Consider the following 18,896-nt stretch of genomic DNA (forward strand, 5'->3'; position numbering starts at 1 on the left):
TGATATGTCTACGGAATATTTCAAATAATTAATTCATTTTTGGAAAAATATTTTCTTGACATACTATACTGACCGCCGCCATATTGGATAAAGACGTGTCAAGGGGCCATTTTAACTAATTTTGGTATGGAGAACATGAATCTGGTGTCCGTTTTGATGTAACTGCCGCCATTTTATCATTGACTTTAAAATTAGGACATTTTTGACGGTATTCAAAGCAAGTTAAGGCAAAATTAGTTTTTATTGAATTTTTGTCATTTATAAAGCAAATCATAAGTTGTTGTCATACATGTTGAATTCAGAATAAAATTCTGTATTTGGTCGTGTAAAAATCCAATATGGCGTCCATAACAAAAAAGAAAGTTGATGATGACGGCCGACAGACGAAACGTCGGGTGGCAAATATGAAACCGTCATCATATAGCTGATAAAAAGTGGCAACAAAAATGTTTTTTCGGTTTTGGGATATCTTTGCAAATATGGTTAGAAATAAATAAAAACAAAAAATCAAAACTTCAGTTTTTTCGGATATCAAGTACTTGGAAAATCGTAATTTTTAAAACGACATTTGGTTCAGTTTTAAATTGCGCAACGATGCCCCAAATTAAACTTTTTCGTATCTCTTATAGTTTTCGAGATCCCAATGGTGAGGGTCGAATTTGAATTACTCTGTTTAGTATACATTCTAGATTTTCCTTGGTTCTTCTATGTTTTGGCTAATTATCTTGTAATTATTATGTTTTGTAATTAAGGTATTGTCTGCATGAAATGAATTGGACAGAGAATATGGTAGACATGATTAGCGATTATTTAGGAGAGATATGTACTTAATGCCTAATGCTATGATCAACCTAGCATACCTTACATATCGCTTCAATTGTCAACATAACGGGTATTATGTGCATTGAGGCTGCGGGACTCTGTTAGTGCGTAATTAATTTACGATTCGACGGCTTAATTAGGGCCAAGTCCCGCCCCTGCAGCTGCCAATACAAGACACCATTAAGAGATGTTAATATAGCGTTAACGGCACCGAATCAGGCGAACTTAATGCGTCTTAATTTTATGGGAAATTACCGTCCGTTAATTGACGGAATAAAGAAAATCCTACAAGTATCGAATTTCTTGAATTTAGTTAGCTATTTAGTTAATTCATTGTATGTAAAGCTTTTACAGGTGCTCGAGAGTTTAATGCCCGTGAGTCCGTGCCATTCAAGGAAGAAATTGCTGTTTCATACACACGATTTACGGCACATTAAAGAGTTAGTGAGAAGACGTTTGTGTTGTTGTCCGGTCTACGAACTATCGCAATAAAAGACACCAACCGCAATAAAAAGTTACATTTAATGATGCTTCTTGTTTTATGTGTTTGAATAGTCATACGAGACCCGTCAGAAAAACCTGCTTTTAATTGGTAGAAAATTTACCTGACCTTTACATAAAGTATTCACCAGAAAAAAATTAGTTTTTTTCTCAGACAAAAAGAAAAACCAACTAAATTACCTCCTGTCCAATCACAACAAATTTTCAGACTTCTTTTTTGTTTTCTATTTACCTATAACTCTTAAACCAAGCAAACTTTGCCTACTATTCAAGTAGGATGTTGTAACGACTAAAATTCGCGAACACAACGAATTCTTAATACCCAATATTAGCCGAGATACATTATCTAGTCAATGAGACCAAGCTGTACCATTGAGATTTTGCATTTCCCACAATCACAATCTCCTTATTAAATTCGAACAATATCTGTAATATTTCGTAAATGTTCAACAAATTTTTGAGAGAAGTTTGTTATTTTGGCATCAACTTGTTTGATATTTGAACCATCAAAGTCATACAAATGCACAGAAAACGATGTTAAAAACTCTAAGAGCACGGTGCTACCAAATAGCTATCTACGAATAGGATCTAAATTAAAGTGGCCATAAAAAGTTAAACTGTTACCATGAAGTTATTACAAGTACCATACAGCTTTCTATGTATTTTGTAAGACTCAAAAATTAAGCTTTATATCGTCTAATTAAATTTTAATTTCGACTTTTTTGCGAGAGCTGTATAATCAGTTTGGAACCAATAAGTACATGGACATCGTCCTCTTTAACTGAATGACACGTTGGCTTGGTTTTTTTCTGGATATTACTTTCTGTTCTGGTTTGTTTTCCATTTCAAACCTAGTTTAGCTGTTCTTCTTGACTCTTAATTTAACAATTTTTTCCTACGATCCACCCTGATGTCTTTCTAATTTTGGATAAGACCATTTCTCCGACATTTAGTTTATGTACGAAGATGGCGTTATTGTACGACGTAAGTGGATGTTTTATCTATATCTATCTACGTTTTGAACTTACCCCGTAAAACGAAAGTAAATAAGCCACCCTGTACTTTTTTTTTTTTTTTTTTTTTTCTTTCTCCATGGGTCTGTCGGCTGTCAGCTCCAGATAGCACGTAAGCCTAATGGCTTATTGTACTGTTCCCATGTTTGTGGTACTTTAGTTACACCAGTCCATTATCCCTGTTTCCCGTACGAGGTGAAGAAGGTCCTTGCTTGGTGCTCTTTGTATCTCTTTCAGTACTAACTTAGTTTTCCCGAAGATTGTTTGTCGCCTTTGACCAAGTGCTTCACATTCACATATGATGTGTTCAAACGTTTCGATTTCCTCCCCGCATAGTCTGCAGTCCAGGTTATCATCGAATAGTTTCATGGTGGACAGGTGTTGTCTCACAGGTCCATGCCCTGTGAGAAGCGCTGTTAGGTCTTTCAGTTCTTTCCTGCTGTACTTTAGCAGTTCTTGAGCCTTATTTTTATTTGGTCCTGCAATAGCTTGCTTCCCATGCTTATTTCCTGGGTACGTCTTCCAGCGTTCCAGGTATTTTGTGTTGATCCATTCTCCAGTGACCCGTCTTGTTGAGCATCTAGGTATGCCTACAGATGGTTCTGGTCCAATCATGTTTGCATTTGAGCCTTGCCTGGCAAGTTCATCTGCTTTTTCATTTCCAGGAATGCCTGAGTGACCTGGTACCCATACAAGTTTTACCCTGTTATGTTCTGCCAGTTCCGTAATTCTCTGTAGACACTCATCTACCAGTCTTGACGATGTTTTGCACGTAAGCAGTGCTTTCAAGGCCGCCTGGCTATCAGTTATTATTAGAATTTGCTTATTTTTGTAAGTCCTTCTAATGTTTTCTTCTATGCACCATAACAGAGCATATATTTCCGTTTGAAAAACTGTGGCGTGTTTTCCTAGTGGTATGCTGATGCTTACCTTAGGTCTCTCGCCATAAACTCCTGCACCACTTCCCCTTTCCTGTTTAGATCCATCTGTGAACCATATTAGACAGTCCTGGGTCAGCTTTTTCGCATTATTTACCCAGCATTTTTGATCCAGTATTACCTCAAATTTCTTCTGAATGTGATATTTAGGACACATGTAATCCGATCTCATTTCAAGAATTGGATCCCTTACTGTGTTCCAAATTGATGTTGTACCTGTCGTTGTTATGTTCCCCGGCAGGTCAATCAAGTCCCGGAGCCTTTGGTAAGCACATCTTGCCTCCCCTAAAATTATTAGGTCCAGTGGAGGCAGGTCTAATATAGCTTCCATGCTCGCAGTAGGAGTGGTTCTTATTGCACCAGTTATGCCTAGACAGGCCATTCGTTGAATCCTCTCTAGTTTGTGTATCGCAGTGTTTTGCATGACTTTTGGCCACCAGCTTACAGCTGCGTAAGTTATTGCTGGTCTGATCACCCTGGTGTACACCCAGTGCACCATACCAGGTCTGAGACCCCATGTTTTTCCATACATTCGTCTAACCATTGCAAATGTGGTTACCGATTTGTTTATGACCTTTTCCAGATGCTGGTTCCAGGTTAGTTTTGAGTCTAGGATGACTCCTAAATACTTAACCTCTCCCTTGAATGTTAACTCTTCACCATGAAGATAAATTGGTCCAATTCCATCCAATTTTTTCCTTCTGGTAAATGAGACGATGGTGGCTTTTGTGGGGCTTATATTCAGCCCTTCACTTGCAGTCCATCTTGCTACAGTATTTAGGGCCATCTGCATCCTTTCCCGTACTGTACTTGTGAACTTCCCTTTCACCATGATAACTATGTCGTCGGCATATCCATTAACATGAAGCCTCCCTACCAAATTGATGCCAAGCCTATTGATGTCGGGTAACTTTTTTCTATTTACTGTAGATGATATTCGGCCCGTTTGTCCAAGCCCGGTCAAAAAATAAAATTATTAAATTATCTTAAAAAATCTCGAAAAAACTATTACAACTGATAAAAATTGGCCTAAAATGGACTAATTTAAGAAGGTTATGGGTTATGTAACCCAACCAAAGTTCTAACCCTGCTAGAACCTCAGATTGACTAAAACACCGCAAATTTCTTCACATCGCTAAAATAAAGGTCAAATTTTGGCAAAAACTTAAAAAGTGCCATTTTTCGTATTTCCCAATGGCGGCTTCCCATTATTTGGAACCCAAAGAACACAAAAAATACGTATAGATAATCTTCCTCTGTTGTCTTGATAATAAGCCAAGTTTCTCAAAGTTAATATTAATTGACTTCTTACAAAACCGGGTGTAAAATATACAGTGCGTTTTTTTTAACGCGCAACATAGGATTTTACGTGTTAAATTTTTAAGCCCATGTTAGACCATTTTATTTTGGAACTGCAAGTATATGACTTGACGGGTGTGTCTTTAGTACCCTGAAGCTTAAGTAAGTCTTCCAATTTGGTCTAAAAAGTGATTAAAAACTGGAAAAAAATCACTTTTTTTCGAAAAGATTTTATCGTTTCATACTCCCTGTATGCATTGTTGTTCCTTGTTGTTTTTATACTGGCAGGGCAGGTAGCAGGTAAAGTGACATATTTTGACTGCATCACGATCCGACATCTTTTGAACGTCAAAAGGGCATTTTATGATTGTTTGGAATACTGTTTGGCTTCAAACGGAGGTCACTTTGAACAATTCACTTATAAAAATACTTCTTTTGTTCCTAACTTTCTTGATATAAAGTTAATGATCACCCTGTTTTACTTTCTACGCCAAATTTTACCTGCTACCTGCCGTGCCAGTATCAAAAACAACAAACAACAACAATGCATACAGGGAGTATGAAACGATAAAACCTATTCGAAAAAATATGATTTTTTGCAAGCTTTTTAACACTTTTTAAGCCGAATTGGTAAACTTACTTAAGCTTCAGGGTACGAAATAGCCACCCGTCAAGTTTTATACTTGTAGTTCCAAAATAACATGGTCTAACATGGGCTTAAAAATTTAACACGTGAAATCCTATGTTGCGCGTTAAAAAAAACGCACTGTATCTGTGTAAAAGTTAACACAATATTCAAACAGCTCTTTCATTTGCTTGTTCAGTGATACTTAATCTATGATGAGAACGGTTTACCCAAACAATACGGATAATCGCCCATATCAACTGATGTCTAAGGACTTGTTTACTACCCAGTAATAGCAATTAAGTGACTTTTTCTCTGCTTCAATACGTATCTATAATTTATTAGCCTTAACTACTTTGTAAAGTAAAACCTATAGAAAAACACTGCCGTTAATATAAAAGTATCTACCAGATAACATTGACAGGGTGTAAATTGAAGATATGACTTGACACTTCATTAGTAGAGAAGTTTAACATAGTTTATCGCTGGTATTACGAGACAAAAAACGGAACTTCGGTCGTTAAGAGCCTCTCATATTTCAAAGATAACATAAGGTGGAGCGGTTAGACATTAAGCAGACTTTTTTTTTTCTGAGATAAACCAAAGAGATATCTGAAGGATATACCCTTCACTCAACATGTCTTCAGGCACAAACGAAAAGGTCTGACTGGTAGTTACGTTAACATATAGGGCAATTTGCTTTTTAAAGCAGTATAGATCTGTTTTGTAATTATTTTTGACTATTGCCTGCCGAAAGTAGTTTGGCAATAATGCTCTATCAGTTAATTTGGATTCGTTAAATTTAATTATCGTCACATGACGGCAGCTGACGAACAGATAAGGGTATATCGGAGGGCAAATCAAAGGGAACGAAGCTTCGTTGTAATTTGTTACTTTTGCGCCTAAAGGAACACAAACAACTGGCATACAAGCCTAAGTAGTAGGATTATTTATTACCCTATATTTAGGACCTTTCGTTTATTTCAGCCTACGTTATGCTTTTAATAGGATGTGGTAGACAAGGGATGTGACCCAGCAAATCCTGATAAAAAGAAACGCATTTTCTGAAGGAAATGCCGTTGCTGTCTTAATATATCTCTGAATAATAATGGTTTTTATTCGTCGTGATCAGTTGATTAACTAAAATAAACCAGATGCCAACAGTGCAAATCTATTTAAATACGTTTGTAACGTTTCAGCTAAAAGTGGCACTCTTATTTTGTCCGTTATTTTCACTTTGAAAGCCGCACCTTTCTTTATATGGTATCCAACAGGGACTTTTATGGTGCTCAGATAAATTATCTGGGCTGCACCAAAACAAATAACCATGATAAGGAATTTAGAAATTTGTGTCCGGTCTGGTAATTATTAAATATGTTCGTACCATGGTTAGACAGACAGATGCGAGTTTATATTTCCAAACCTTTTTCATTTCTAAAAACATAATTTCAGTATTTTTTCTGACTGTACTACTGTATGAAGCACAATCATACACCAGACAACCTAACACAGATTAAAATTCCTTGACTAAAGTTTGGGTTTATCATTTTATGCCCAACATACCAAGTGACTCGGTGACATATTAATAACGGTTGGACAGATGGGTGGCTGAAATGATGGGTACAATCAGTGTATCCCATCTGGAAGTAACCAATACTATCAGTGAAACCGATTTATGGGATTCAGACATATTAATAGGTTGGTAATTTTTTGAATTTCCTTTCGAGGAACTAAAACTACATTGATTTTTTGTCATAATCTACTTAGTACTAGTTCAATTACCTAGTCAATTAATGCATTTTTAGGTTATCTGTATTTTATTAAGATCCACTATCATGTTTATTTGTTTGATTAGCAGTCAAAAACAATATCTTTAACCATTCCGGTAATATGGAAAACATATTTCAGTTTGAATGACATGTTTAATTTGGCAGTTCCACAAGTATAGGATGTGTTTTTTGAGCTTATTTTTAAGACTGATTTACATCAGTCAGTTTAATAGTTAACTTCACAAGTAAGCCAATATCTATTTACATGAGTCCAGCTCGATAAAACAATATTACCAGATTAGCTAACCTAAATAATCTTTAAGCAAAATGGCTTAGCTGTTGGTTAAACTCAATGTCATTTAACATTTTTGTAGTTGATTTAAGAACATCAGACTTATAATATTAAAGGTGAAATCCGGATCGTGGTCGACTGAAATTGCAAACATGAATATAATAACTAGGTATTTGATGGAAGTTAGATGATCAGAATACATGCAACATGCGAGGCAATATTAAAAATGTTCACAATTTGATTTGTTTTTCAAGTAAAAAATCGATAATAACTTTCAAATATGTATATTATTCATGATTGGCCAGTAATTAGTGGATTCGTTCAGCTGGATGTATTAGTTTGCCTACTTTTTCATTTTCTAATCTCTAGAGAAAATCCTCAATATGAAATGGACAACCATTGGAAAAACCAATAATTTACCACTAGTATTTTATAAGCTTATTATAAATATTTATAATTTACTCTAAACTTCATTAAAAATAAATAAAAAAATTGTATATGTTTAGTAAGCCAATTGAAAAATATATGATGATTCAAGCCAATAAGCATCAAACTGCTTCATATTTCGTAGAAAAATAATACCTTATTGATATATAATACCTTATTGTCATTGATAATAATGAGGTGCTTTAGCAAATTCAATTAAGATAAGCAAAGTGCACCAGTTTTATTATTTATACCATAAACTGCGATTTTAAGCGCCAATTTTTTTAGTTAATTAGGATGTTTTACTTTTAAAATTTTACAGTTATTTGGGGATTTAGATAAACATATTATAGCAAAATTGCCTCAAACTTAAACTGATGAAATGGTTGCCAGTCAATTCAAAATATTCACTTATATTAATTTCGAGGGGTAAACTGGGGCATTATAGTGTACAAACTGTAGGAAAAAGTGGACATTAAATTAGTATTATTAATAAAATTAAAAAGGTCTAAATTATATTATAAAAAAAATTATCATACAAAATTTTTTTCTATACAAATACCATTGAAATATACACATAAATAAACTAAATAAAGTTTGACAATTTGAATTATGAATTTTGTAATTTTACTTTCAAAAATTTCGTCTGTCTCTAACGGCAAAACCGTACAACTAATCAATCAACTTTTATACGTCAATAAAAAGCTCATTTTATTAGCTATCCATTGACATATAAAAGCTTATACAAAGTGTAGCAAATACATTTACGGTTTAGTGACAGGATGCACCACAAATATTTTTTGACTGGTTAAAGGCTAATTTGACTATAGAAAATTAGGAAAACACGGGCACGTGACGTAATGCTTGGAAATTTTTTGAAAAACTGTTTTTGCAAATGACAATTTTCGTAAGGGTCAAATTTGCCTGAAACACCGCCACTATCCTAATGGGTTTTGCGCGTTATGTTGGCCAGTTAGTGCAAGCGAAAATCGACCTTAATGATTGTACTTCTACAGTTTTGCTACTACTCTAGATTTGGCAATCATTGTGCTAGGTTTGTGCCAAATATCAGGGCCGTATCTGCCCGATTAAAAAAAAATCCTTTAAACATATTATAGCGGTAACAGTCAAGGAAAACATTTAGTTAGCTTTGGAGCCCTCTGGCGGCCAAACGAAGCAACCTATCCACACAGGCGGCCATATTTTTTGAAAGCCTATTTTATTTCCTATCCATTGACATATAAAAGTCTATACAAAGTGTTGTATGTGACAATAAAGACAGTTTTAACTAAATTTGACAACTACTACTTTAACCTTCATTAATTCGGTTATTTTGACAGTTACAGGGTGGTTCAATGTATCAACTTGAAAAGTGACTTTTTTTGAATAAGTGGCATAATACAAACTTTTTAATTTTGAACAGAGAATCAGACAGAATTATAAGAATGTGTTCCGTTTGAAAAACTAGACTTTCTGTCTTTTTTTAAAACTGATTTTTTCACCACACTGTATTATATATTTTGACGTTTTTCTGCACCCATTCCTAGAACAAATCTTGACTAACAAGACAAAACACAAAAACCGAAAAAAAAAACTTAGGTTAGGTTAATTATTAAGAATTACTGGGCATATTAGGAATTAGTGTACCACATTTTACTCAGCAGTTTACCCCTCCATTAATTTATCTTTCAGAAAAAGAACATTTTGAATTTTGCCAACTATGTATTAACATTTGAAAAATAAAATCTTAATAATATATTAATATACAATAATACATATCGTCCTAAGTAATATCAATCTTAAAACTCGCAGACAATAAGAGCAAAAAGTATTTTTGAAAACCAGCTTACTCATCGATCAATTTAAAATGATTGTTATGCAAATATTCCTGTAACATAAACACAACAATTCAGCTCATAAAACTTTGATAAGAAATGTTTTCTTTCTTAATTGAATTCACCATTTAATAATAATTGTTTTCAATTCTATCATTCATAATATTGCACATGAATGTACTGGCTATCGCATTCAGGGGATTTGAACCAGAAAGATTTTTTTTAATTATTGTTTAGATACGAGACAAAATAACTTTGTGAAACTAGGTCAGTCAAATTAGAATTTTTATAGAAATTAAATCCAAGCTGAAAATCGTTTTAGTACCTGTGTTTTGGCATAGAGAAATGTGATATAACTTTGTATTGTCACAGGAAATGAGCCTAAAACCATAAAATTGAAAGAATTACAACTTTTGGTTTCTAGTCACAAAAATAACCCAAATCAAATATCGAAAACCACATAAACCATCCGTGGGCAGTCTGTCGAGATCAGCATTTAAAATTTTCTGAAGGTACCTCAGCCATAAATAAAGTAGTAAATGCGAAAAAACATGCAAGTAAATTTGATACTTTTTGTAATTTTCACTAAAATTCTGCCTGGGTTTTGTTGGCCATTATAATATGCGATACACTTCAATTCTTGAAACAAGACAATCTCCTTTCCTACTAAAAAGATGCGTAGTAATTTTTCAATCTGCATAGTTATTCCGTAAACTTACTTTTTAATAAATAACTAACTTTCTGTCCATAATAAAAGGTGAATTTCTATTATCAGGAAATTTTTAGTCTGATCTGATGCAAAGATCCACCAAAGGTCTTGGACTCGGTCTTGGATTATGATGAAATGAAATATTTGCACAGTTCCTAGCACTTAATTTTGGCTGTTTTACTTAGTCAAAACTTTTATTTTAATAGTCCAACATTTTCCATACAACGTTTTATTAGGAAACAAGCTGTAAAGTAGTAAATTTTATGGTTTCTTGCCATTCAAAAGTTAATTCTACCTACTTTTATGCATGATCAGATAGCTTTCTGGATGAAGAACTATCCATCTGTTAGGAATTTTTAATCTTTTTGGTAGAACTTGTGTTAGGAGAACTGATTCAGGAAATGTGCTAAAAGCTGAAACTGCAATACTAGACAGTGAAAATGCTGGTCATAGAAATCTTGAAAACATTGTTTTAAGTAGTAGAACAAATTCAGATTAAACCCTTTTAGGAACTTATGAACGTATTAAAACTCTCAAAAAGTCTATTTGACTGGCCTTTGAATTTATCTAGCGTTTTCAACAGCAGATACTGCTCTTTTCATGTCCTACTACCAAGCTTTTAGTAACGTCTATATTAATGTATGTTCTCGTGTATGTTTCTAGAAAGGAGATATATTCATCTTCCATCTATGGCAACTCGGACACTCTCTTAATTTACATAGCATAACTGGCACAATGACCGTATATTTTTGTTAACTTTGATATTTTCATTTCAAAAATTATCAACTCCTAGAGAGTGTAAGACTACTAGAAGACAGTATCAGAACACCTATCTTGAAATGTTGTAATAACATACATTAAAATTAAAGAAAGCATATTTTTGCACGAATTGTGCTGTCCTGCGTCCTACTAGAATGGAGATCTGTGGAAATGTATGGAAATAGAGGGATAGCCAGTGGAGATACTAAAAAAGTTGAAAGTTGAAAATCCCTCGGAAAATCCAAAAACCATTTCTAAAAAAAGTGTCCAAAGTGGTTCAGTAAAAGGTATCATGTAAAATATATCTTATTCTGGGAAATTTTGGTTTGGAAGATCCAAGTCAAAAAAGAATTGATTAAAGCAAACAAAAATGTCCCACTTTTTCGACATTTTTTTCAAAATGTATTGTTTGTTGAAATCAAATTTGAATATGAAAAAATATTTTAAAATTCTTCTCTATAAAATTACTACTAGACGATTTCCAAAAATTTTCATTAAAAAAAAAAAATTGTGACTGCTCCTCAAAAATACTACTTTCTAGGTTTGCACTGAACAGCTTCTAATTTTGTTTCACCTTGTCGAAAATGAAAAACTTACCGTAACTTAATCCAGAATTTCCTCCACCACATTCAGCATAACACACCAACAAAACAAATAATAAAACAATCATCATTCTATATCGCACAATGCGAATCACTGAACAAAAACCTAATTCCATCGTGTCTTCGGCAACTTTTAACTCACACACTCATATACTAAATGTATCCTCAAAATCGAGCGATGTTCAAAGTGCAGTTTTATGTGCAGATTTCATCCATATCGCGACGGAAACTAACAGCTGCATCCATCCTCCGGGTTCAAAAAATCCTCAGCATCAAAAGACGTAAACAAAGCCGCGCGCGTTCCTTTCGTATTTTGCGCTCAGTTGAACCAGCCGCCGACACTGACTTCCCCGATGAATTCACGAGACTGAAACGCTGCGTCCAAGAATAAAAGTCTATGGCGCAACGTACCTGCCTGGCCTATAGGGTCGACATCACCAGGGTTTCCCGGGTTGTGGATTACAATTTTGCTTAGAAACGGTGTTAATCGATATTTAATAAGTCACTGGATATTTCATATTAATTTTCCAGACAGTAGACATTAACGTGTATTGATTGGAAAAAGAAGCCAAAATCAATTTATAACTTTTTTTTTAAGACTGATATTTTATCATCAAAGTTTCAGATGTTTATCAACGTATCAAAAGGAAAATAACTTTAAAGTTATTGAAATTGGTTTAAAAAGGAGAAGCAAAATTACGAATTTTTTTACGTTTATTTTACAAATTGGTCCAAATTTGTGTGTAAGTATGTATAACCATCTCGAAAACGGTAAAAGATACAGAGTTGGTTAAATTATTGCAAAATAGTCTGTTGCTTTAAAACTTCAAAAATTTTGATTACTTTCTTAAAAAACATTTGTTATTATTTTAATGTTTTATATGATGATATAACTAAAAATAAACTACACTTTTCCTCCTCTACAACGTGAAAATATACAGGGTGATTCCAAAGTTGGTGCTTTCCTTTCACCTGCGAATAGGGCTTCAAAAAATAAGGTTTTTTTTTTCCTTTGACGCTTTTTCGAAATATGAACAATAACGAAGATACAGGGTGTCAAAGTTTTACTGAAAAACTAATAATTTAATGATTTTGGCCAAACCACTTGAAGTAATTAAACAAAATTTTGTAGGTGTCAATAGCTACGTGGAAAGGAAATTTTCCAAGAAACAACAATTTTCTTGCGTTTACCAGTGGCGTGCGTATATTTTTTTTTAAACATTTAAAAAAAAAATATATTACCCTACTGGTTTTTTCAAAATAAAATTTATTATTGAAATCCTTGTTCAATTCTAAAAATAAAACCCCTTTTATTATTTTTTGCTACGACGCACCATTTCCCAGTAAAAAAATAAAAACCGTCTTAATGCGTGCCTAAAATTAAATGCTGTTTTAATTTAAAATGTCAAATTATTAAAAATTAGTTCAAATGCGGCTGAAATCTTTTGTTTTTGTTTATGTCTGTTGATAAGGAATAACCTGTAGTTAGTTAAAATTAAATTTAAGTTATTTTTTATTTTGTTTTTTTTTCAGTAAAACTTTGACACCCTGTATCTTCGTTATTGTTCATATTTCGAAAAACCAAGAAAAAAAAAACTTATTTTTTGAAGCCCTATTCGCAGGTCAAAGGAAAGCACCAACTTTGGAATCACCCTGTATAATTACTTATTTGATATCCGACATTTCGGTTTTTGATTACCATCCTCGTAACTTTCAATTTTCTTATGGGCGTCATATTGAAATTTAACATTTTCGATTACAAATTTTATTTCTGATCAAGGTGATATATCAAATGATATAGATTAGTCATGCAATTTGACAAAATTAAAAAAAAAGATATTTTTTTTGTAGGTGAAAGATAATTCAGACTCTATCCCTCATTCATTGAAACTACAATGCAATTTTCACTTGAATACAGCAACAATTGCACTTCTAAGTGAAAATTCAAATCCTAGCTACTGTATAGCAAATTGGCGGCACATCTAATCAAATCTGACAATTAAAACTAAAAAAGGTTATATTATAGAATTGACATTTTAGACTTGTTGCCCTAAAGAAACAGCTTTCATGGATTTTATGGTTATTTCCCGAAAAAAGTCTAGGGCAACAACCTTTATGCATGATTTTCATGACAATTTTACATGCACTTAACATATTACTATTGACAATTAACACTTTGTCATTTCAACTATCCTTCATGACAACGTCACATTTGAAGTCGTTGACGTTTCTGTTTTTGCCAACCATCATCTACTTAAACCAAACTAATACTGCCAAATTTAGTAGATTATTTCCCTCATTGTACTAGCAGCCAATAAAATTTAAGGAACCTTTCTAGTTCGACAATGAGAGCCGTTATATACTGAATAAATCCCTAGTTGCTAAAATTTTACACTGAATAAACACCTCCTACCTTTTTCGAATACGTTTCTTTGAAGAACATTTGATATTAAACGAAACGGGATTTAGACACATATAAAATTTAAGCTATTTTCTTCAATATTAACAATTAATAAATCACTATAACGTAGTTTCCATTAAAAAATTACATAAATTAAAATATTATGACGTCTAATTGTCAATCTGAAATGTAAACAAAAATATACATGGCTGCACGTTTAGTTTAGTATTTGTGTTCTAACTAAGGTGTTTTCTTGTTAATAAACTAAAATGTGAGTTTTCAGAAAATAATCTTGACATATACCCCTCCGCGTTCACGTTTTATCACGTAAAATGTGCATTGGTAGGTTCTTGATAATATTCCAGAAGTTCTCCACAAAATTTGACCTTAAGTAACTAATTTCATATTCTACGAATTTTACAAATGTCACTTTAGTTTAGCTTTTAAGTTTATTAGAATAACCGTCCTTATACAGTGTGTCCCGCTTTTCATGAGTACACCCTGATATCTCAAGTAATAATAACTACCGATTTTGCAAATGTTAATTATTGAAAAGCTCAATTTCCGATAGATGAAGCGTTTAATCTTCTACGGTTATTTTAAAATGTGTTTAGAACCTTTTCGGAATATTCTCAAGAAGGTTATTCTAGTAAATTTAGGCTACTAAAAGAACCATTGTATAATTGGTAGATTAGTCAATTAAGACCAAATTTTGAATGGAAAGATTCTGTAGGTAATATTCTTAAGAAGGTTATTCTAGTAAATTTAAACAAACTAAATTGACATTAGGTACATTACTAAAATTAGACTTTTAAGGCCAAATCTCCAGCGGAAAGGTTGTGCTATCTCAAGAAGGTAAATTACAAAAAATTAGGCAGATTTTGAAAGTACTATATTATCATCGTAAAAGGATTTAATTGATGATCAACACTTGTTTATTTAAAAATTTAAAAAGGAAGCAAATTGGTTAGAATTTGAAAAAAAGTGTTTTTCAAATTATTGTAACAAAATTAACACTATTTAAAAATTCGGTTTTGTCCGACAATCTTTAAAAACACCATTTTAGCATGTCTTCGATTACTATAATCTACAATACTTTGAGTTAGCTCATTATCAGTAAAAACATAAATTTTGTTGTGAAATTGCAAAAATTGAGACTCAGACTCAGGGTTAAGTAGAAGAATCGTATCATATTGGGCCTAACATCCATGACTAGATTAGTAGCATAGCAATTCTTGTTAATGTCATTTAACTCGAGGTATTGGAAAAATAAAAATCAAAACAAATTAGAGAGACGCACCTAATATCTAAAAAATTGAAACTATTAATTTTGTATTTTTGTATTATAAATTGCCACGAAAATTATCCAATACCCTGAATAAGTAATTTGAAAACTAAATGGATCATCAATCAATTAATAGTTCAAGGTGCTACAAAATTCAGCACATTGAATTGATTTAAATCTAAAATGCAATTAATTTTAAACCTGGGTATGTTTAAAAGATTCCTCAGCTCATCAATTAAAGTAAGTTATTCTAAATTGATCAGTATCAAACTCACGCGAGAATCACTCTTTGTAGCAAAATTCAGAATTTAAATCAATTCCAAGTAAATTGAAATACACCAATTCGATTTCCATAAAACGTCATCCGTAATTAGTAAACTGAATAAATATTGTCAATTTATCATTTTCACTTATTCGAAAGATAACACAAACTTCTTACTGCAACTCAACCATAATAATAACATGTCGTCAGGTCTCGAAGTGGTTCCACCATTTTTATGTAAATTGGTATTAAGCACTGGTCGTTACAGTGAGACTGGATCGACCGAAATTACAAATGATAAAATAAATAAATTCAATTAAAAACTGCATAAGCCAATTTTATACCTGTACAGTTGATGTATTTATGCCGGTTTTAATGCCATCAACTAAGTTATTAAATTAATGACTTCACTAATATGTTTTTGTTGGTTGTTTTGAATAATGCATGAAGGAAATGTTGAAAAAATGCTCTGTCAGTTTCTGTTAATCTGTAGGAATTTACAATTTGACGCCCATCGAATATGCAGTGTGTCCTTAAAAGAAAGTGCGTTAAACGATATTGCTTTTTTAACTCAACTGCGTCATAAAAAAGTTCATATATTTTTGGGTCATTTGTCTAAATGTCCTCCATTAAGTTTCCATTAAGCGCCATGAAAGTTTCTACTGAATAAAACATCAGAAGTATATTGGTTTGCCAAATATATTTTCAGTTTTTGGGATTTTTTTAATGCCTCATAAGTCTGGTAGATGTTTCTGTTCTTTTAAGTTATTTTTAATTACAAACTCATGGTGAAGCATAGCTACTACTACTATATTGACAAACACGTATGCTCATAAGCTCAACATTAAACTTTTGAAACATTATGTTTAAATTTGAGCATATTGGTACCATAAATCGATTATTATAAGTCTAGTAAAACTGTTATACAATGTGTCCTCAACTAGTTGTACATATATTGCCATCTGAATTTCATGTGAAACTTATTCCTGAATGCCAATTGAAGTACTTTTTGCAGTTTTCCGGAAAATTAAAAAAAACAGTCACTGCATTTTAAACATTTGCTTATAGCTTCTTAATCAAATCAAAGATAGTTTTGAAAATAATACATTCTATCATCACTTGTTTGTTAGATGAACGATAACTTTGGAAATTTTTAAAGACGCCATCTTAAATTTTTACATTTTTGTATTAATGATTTTTAACTCAAATTCGGTCATTTTATCAGTTTTGTCTTGCTCTTCCTGTCTAGCTTTCTTTTGGTTTAAATAATGTGATATCCCATTACTAGAGCAATTTTATAGTAAACAGATTACTAACAAAACAATCCAGACATATCTTAACAAAATCGCATTCGGATGGAGAAATTAAAAAGTTAATGTGACACAATTCAGCAGTAAAAAAAATCGCTTAAGAGAAAAATCGATCATATGATCATCTATTAACTAAAAAACTCTAAATTTAACTGGTTTAGTTTGGTTATAACACTCCTTACGGTGTCTGCCTTACTTTAGTCTGGGCGAATTAACATATCTTTAGGCAAAAAGTAGCACTGTCAATATTTGAACTGTAAAAATAACGGTTTAAAGTACAGTCTGCTACAAAACCGCCTGTAAAACCCACTTCTGGTGACTGGACCACCTTTTTAAACACATTTTTGGGATCCTCATTAAATTTCCTACACGAAACCATAAAAAATTAAAAAAAAAATGGTACATTCCGGGAGGAAAGCGCTGTCATCCTTTAAACTGTCTGCGATGAAGAACAGTCTGCAACAAAACCCCCTGTAAAAGTCATTTGTAGTGTCCAGGCCACATTTTTAAATATATTCTTGATATCCGCATTAAATTTTCAATTCAATAACCTAAAAAAAAACTACAAAATTTAATAGTCAGGGATAAAATTACTGTCAAAATTTGAACTGCAAAAATGACTTGGGTGCAGTTATGTTTGCAATAAAATTGCCTGTAAAACCCCCTTGTGGTGACGGTATCATATTTTAAAGCACATTTTTGGAATCCCCAATTAATTTTCTATCCGATAACCTAAAAGAACACTAAAAAATTCGCTACAGTCAAGGAGGAAAGCGCTATCTAAACTGGAACTGCAAAAATGTCAGTTTAAAGGACAGTTTACGACAAAATCGTCTTTTACTATCCACTTCTAGTGACCGGATCACATTTTTAAGCATATTTTTGAAATCCTAATTAAATGTTCTATTGGGTAAGAGTTTCAAAGTTTTCAAAGTTTTCTACTGAGACAAAACAATTTTATAACCATATTAACAAATACATTCTCGAAAAAAAATTTTTGAACTTTTTCCAAGAATTTCAAAATCTAAGATTGCGTTCATAAAAAAAATTGCTTAGTTAACCCTTAAGTTAACAATAATTATTATTGATTTTTTTTAAATATTATCGTGTTTTATGTAAAAAAAGTCTTCAAAACTGACTCGATTGGTTAAAAAGCTATAAAGCAAATCTTTAAAATGCAGTCCAATTTTACGAAAAATTACAAAAAATTATTAAATTTAATAACCGCGGAATAAAGTTTCTCATGAAATCTAAAACTTTCTCTATTCAACCAACTCTGCTCTTATGATTACCGAAATTCTAATACATACCAATCAGTTCAGGACACACTGTATTAGTAGTTTCAAACTCCACTTTTTTCCGAATATTTTGTGCTAAATTTGTCATTCAGTTGCTAGATTAAGTTCAGAAAGGTCGTTTTTGACCTTGCAGCTTTAACTACCTGAAAAATCAACAATGAAATCAGATGATAAATGAATTCTTTAGTATTTCAATCAATTTCAAAAGTTCATTTCAATCTCAGAACAAAACTTTTGTACTTTTTGTTAGAAAATATTATTTACGTTGAAACTAAACATATACAGAATGTAAATATTTCTGAAACAAACAGAATAGAACAATGAAAACTTTTGAAATGGCAAATTGCAGCAATGCAAATTTCTTGGACTATTACGTTATCATAACTCACTTTGCTTTCCGGCATAGCTGGACTTTGACAGAAAAGATGAAAAAATACTGTTTAGCAACATACGGTCTAATAAAGATATGCCGGCATTTTACGATTACGAATCGGCAGTACAGAATACGCCTTGAACCAGGTTAGTACCCATTCCACCCAACCTCTTGTCGCCCAAGTCTGTTTTAATATATTCCTGTGAGTATAAATACGAAACCGAAGTGGGCAAACCAGTATTCGAAGCGGCTCAGACTTATCTTTCTTACTTTTAAAGATAATTTTCTCGACAAATATTCGACTATAAATTAGCCGATAGGAAATAAAAAGGCACTGGATGGTGATAAATATAGGACGTTTTATTTACGACTCGGTT

At 32.5% G+C, this 18,896-nt stretch overlaps 1 protein-coding gene and 1 long non-coding RNA gene across 3 annotated transcripts in view; both read right to left on the bottom strand.

The window, feature by feature from the left end:
- Nucleotides 1-11,959, bottom strand: part of robo1 (roundabout guidance receptor 1) — a 142,906-nt gene extending 130,947 nt beyond the window's left edge. Inside the window, exon 1 of one of the 2 annotated variants that reach the window (XM_081974296.1) lies at nt 11,586-11,959. In XM_081974296.1, coding sequence (XP_081830422.1) covers nt 11,586-11,706 — 121 coding nt within the window. In that variant the 5' untranslated portion in view covers nt 11,707-11,959. The remainder of the gene's footprint in view (nt 1-11,585) is intronic. The other variant, XM_081974295.1, reaches the window with a different exon arrangement.
- A 4,231-nt stretch (nt 11,960-16,190) lies between these two features.
- Nucleotides 16,191-18,690, bottom strand: LOC145725380 (uncharacterized). The gene is made up of 3 exons (XR_014177253.1): nt 18,536-18,690; nt 18,159-18,289; nt 16,191-17,304 (listed from the first exon to the last, which is right to left on the bottom strand). It is a non-coding gene; the product is annotated as an uncharacterized LOC145725380 (long non-coding RNA).
- Nucleotides 18,691-18,896: the final 206 nt, after the last annotated feature.

The sequence above is a fragment of the Ips typographus genome, linkage group LG2 (assembly GCF_016097725.1).
Source record: "Ips typographus isolate SLU linkage group LG2, UJ_Ityp_2.0, whole genome shotgun sequence".
Taxonomy (NCBI): Eukaryota; Metazoa; Arthropoda; class Insecta; order Coleoptera; family Curculionidae; genus Ips; species Ips typographus.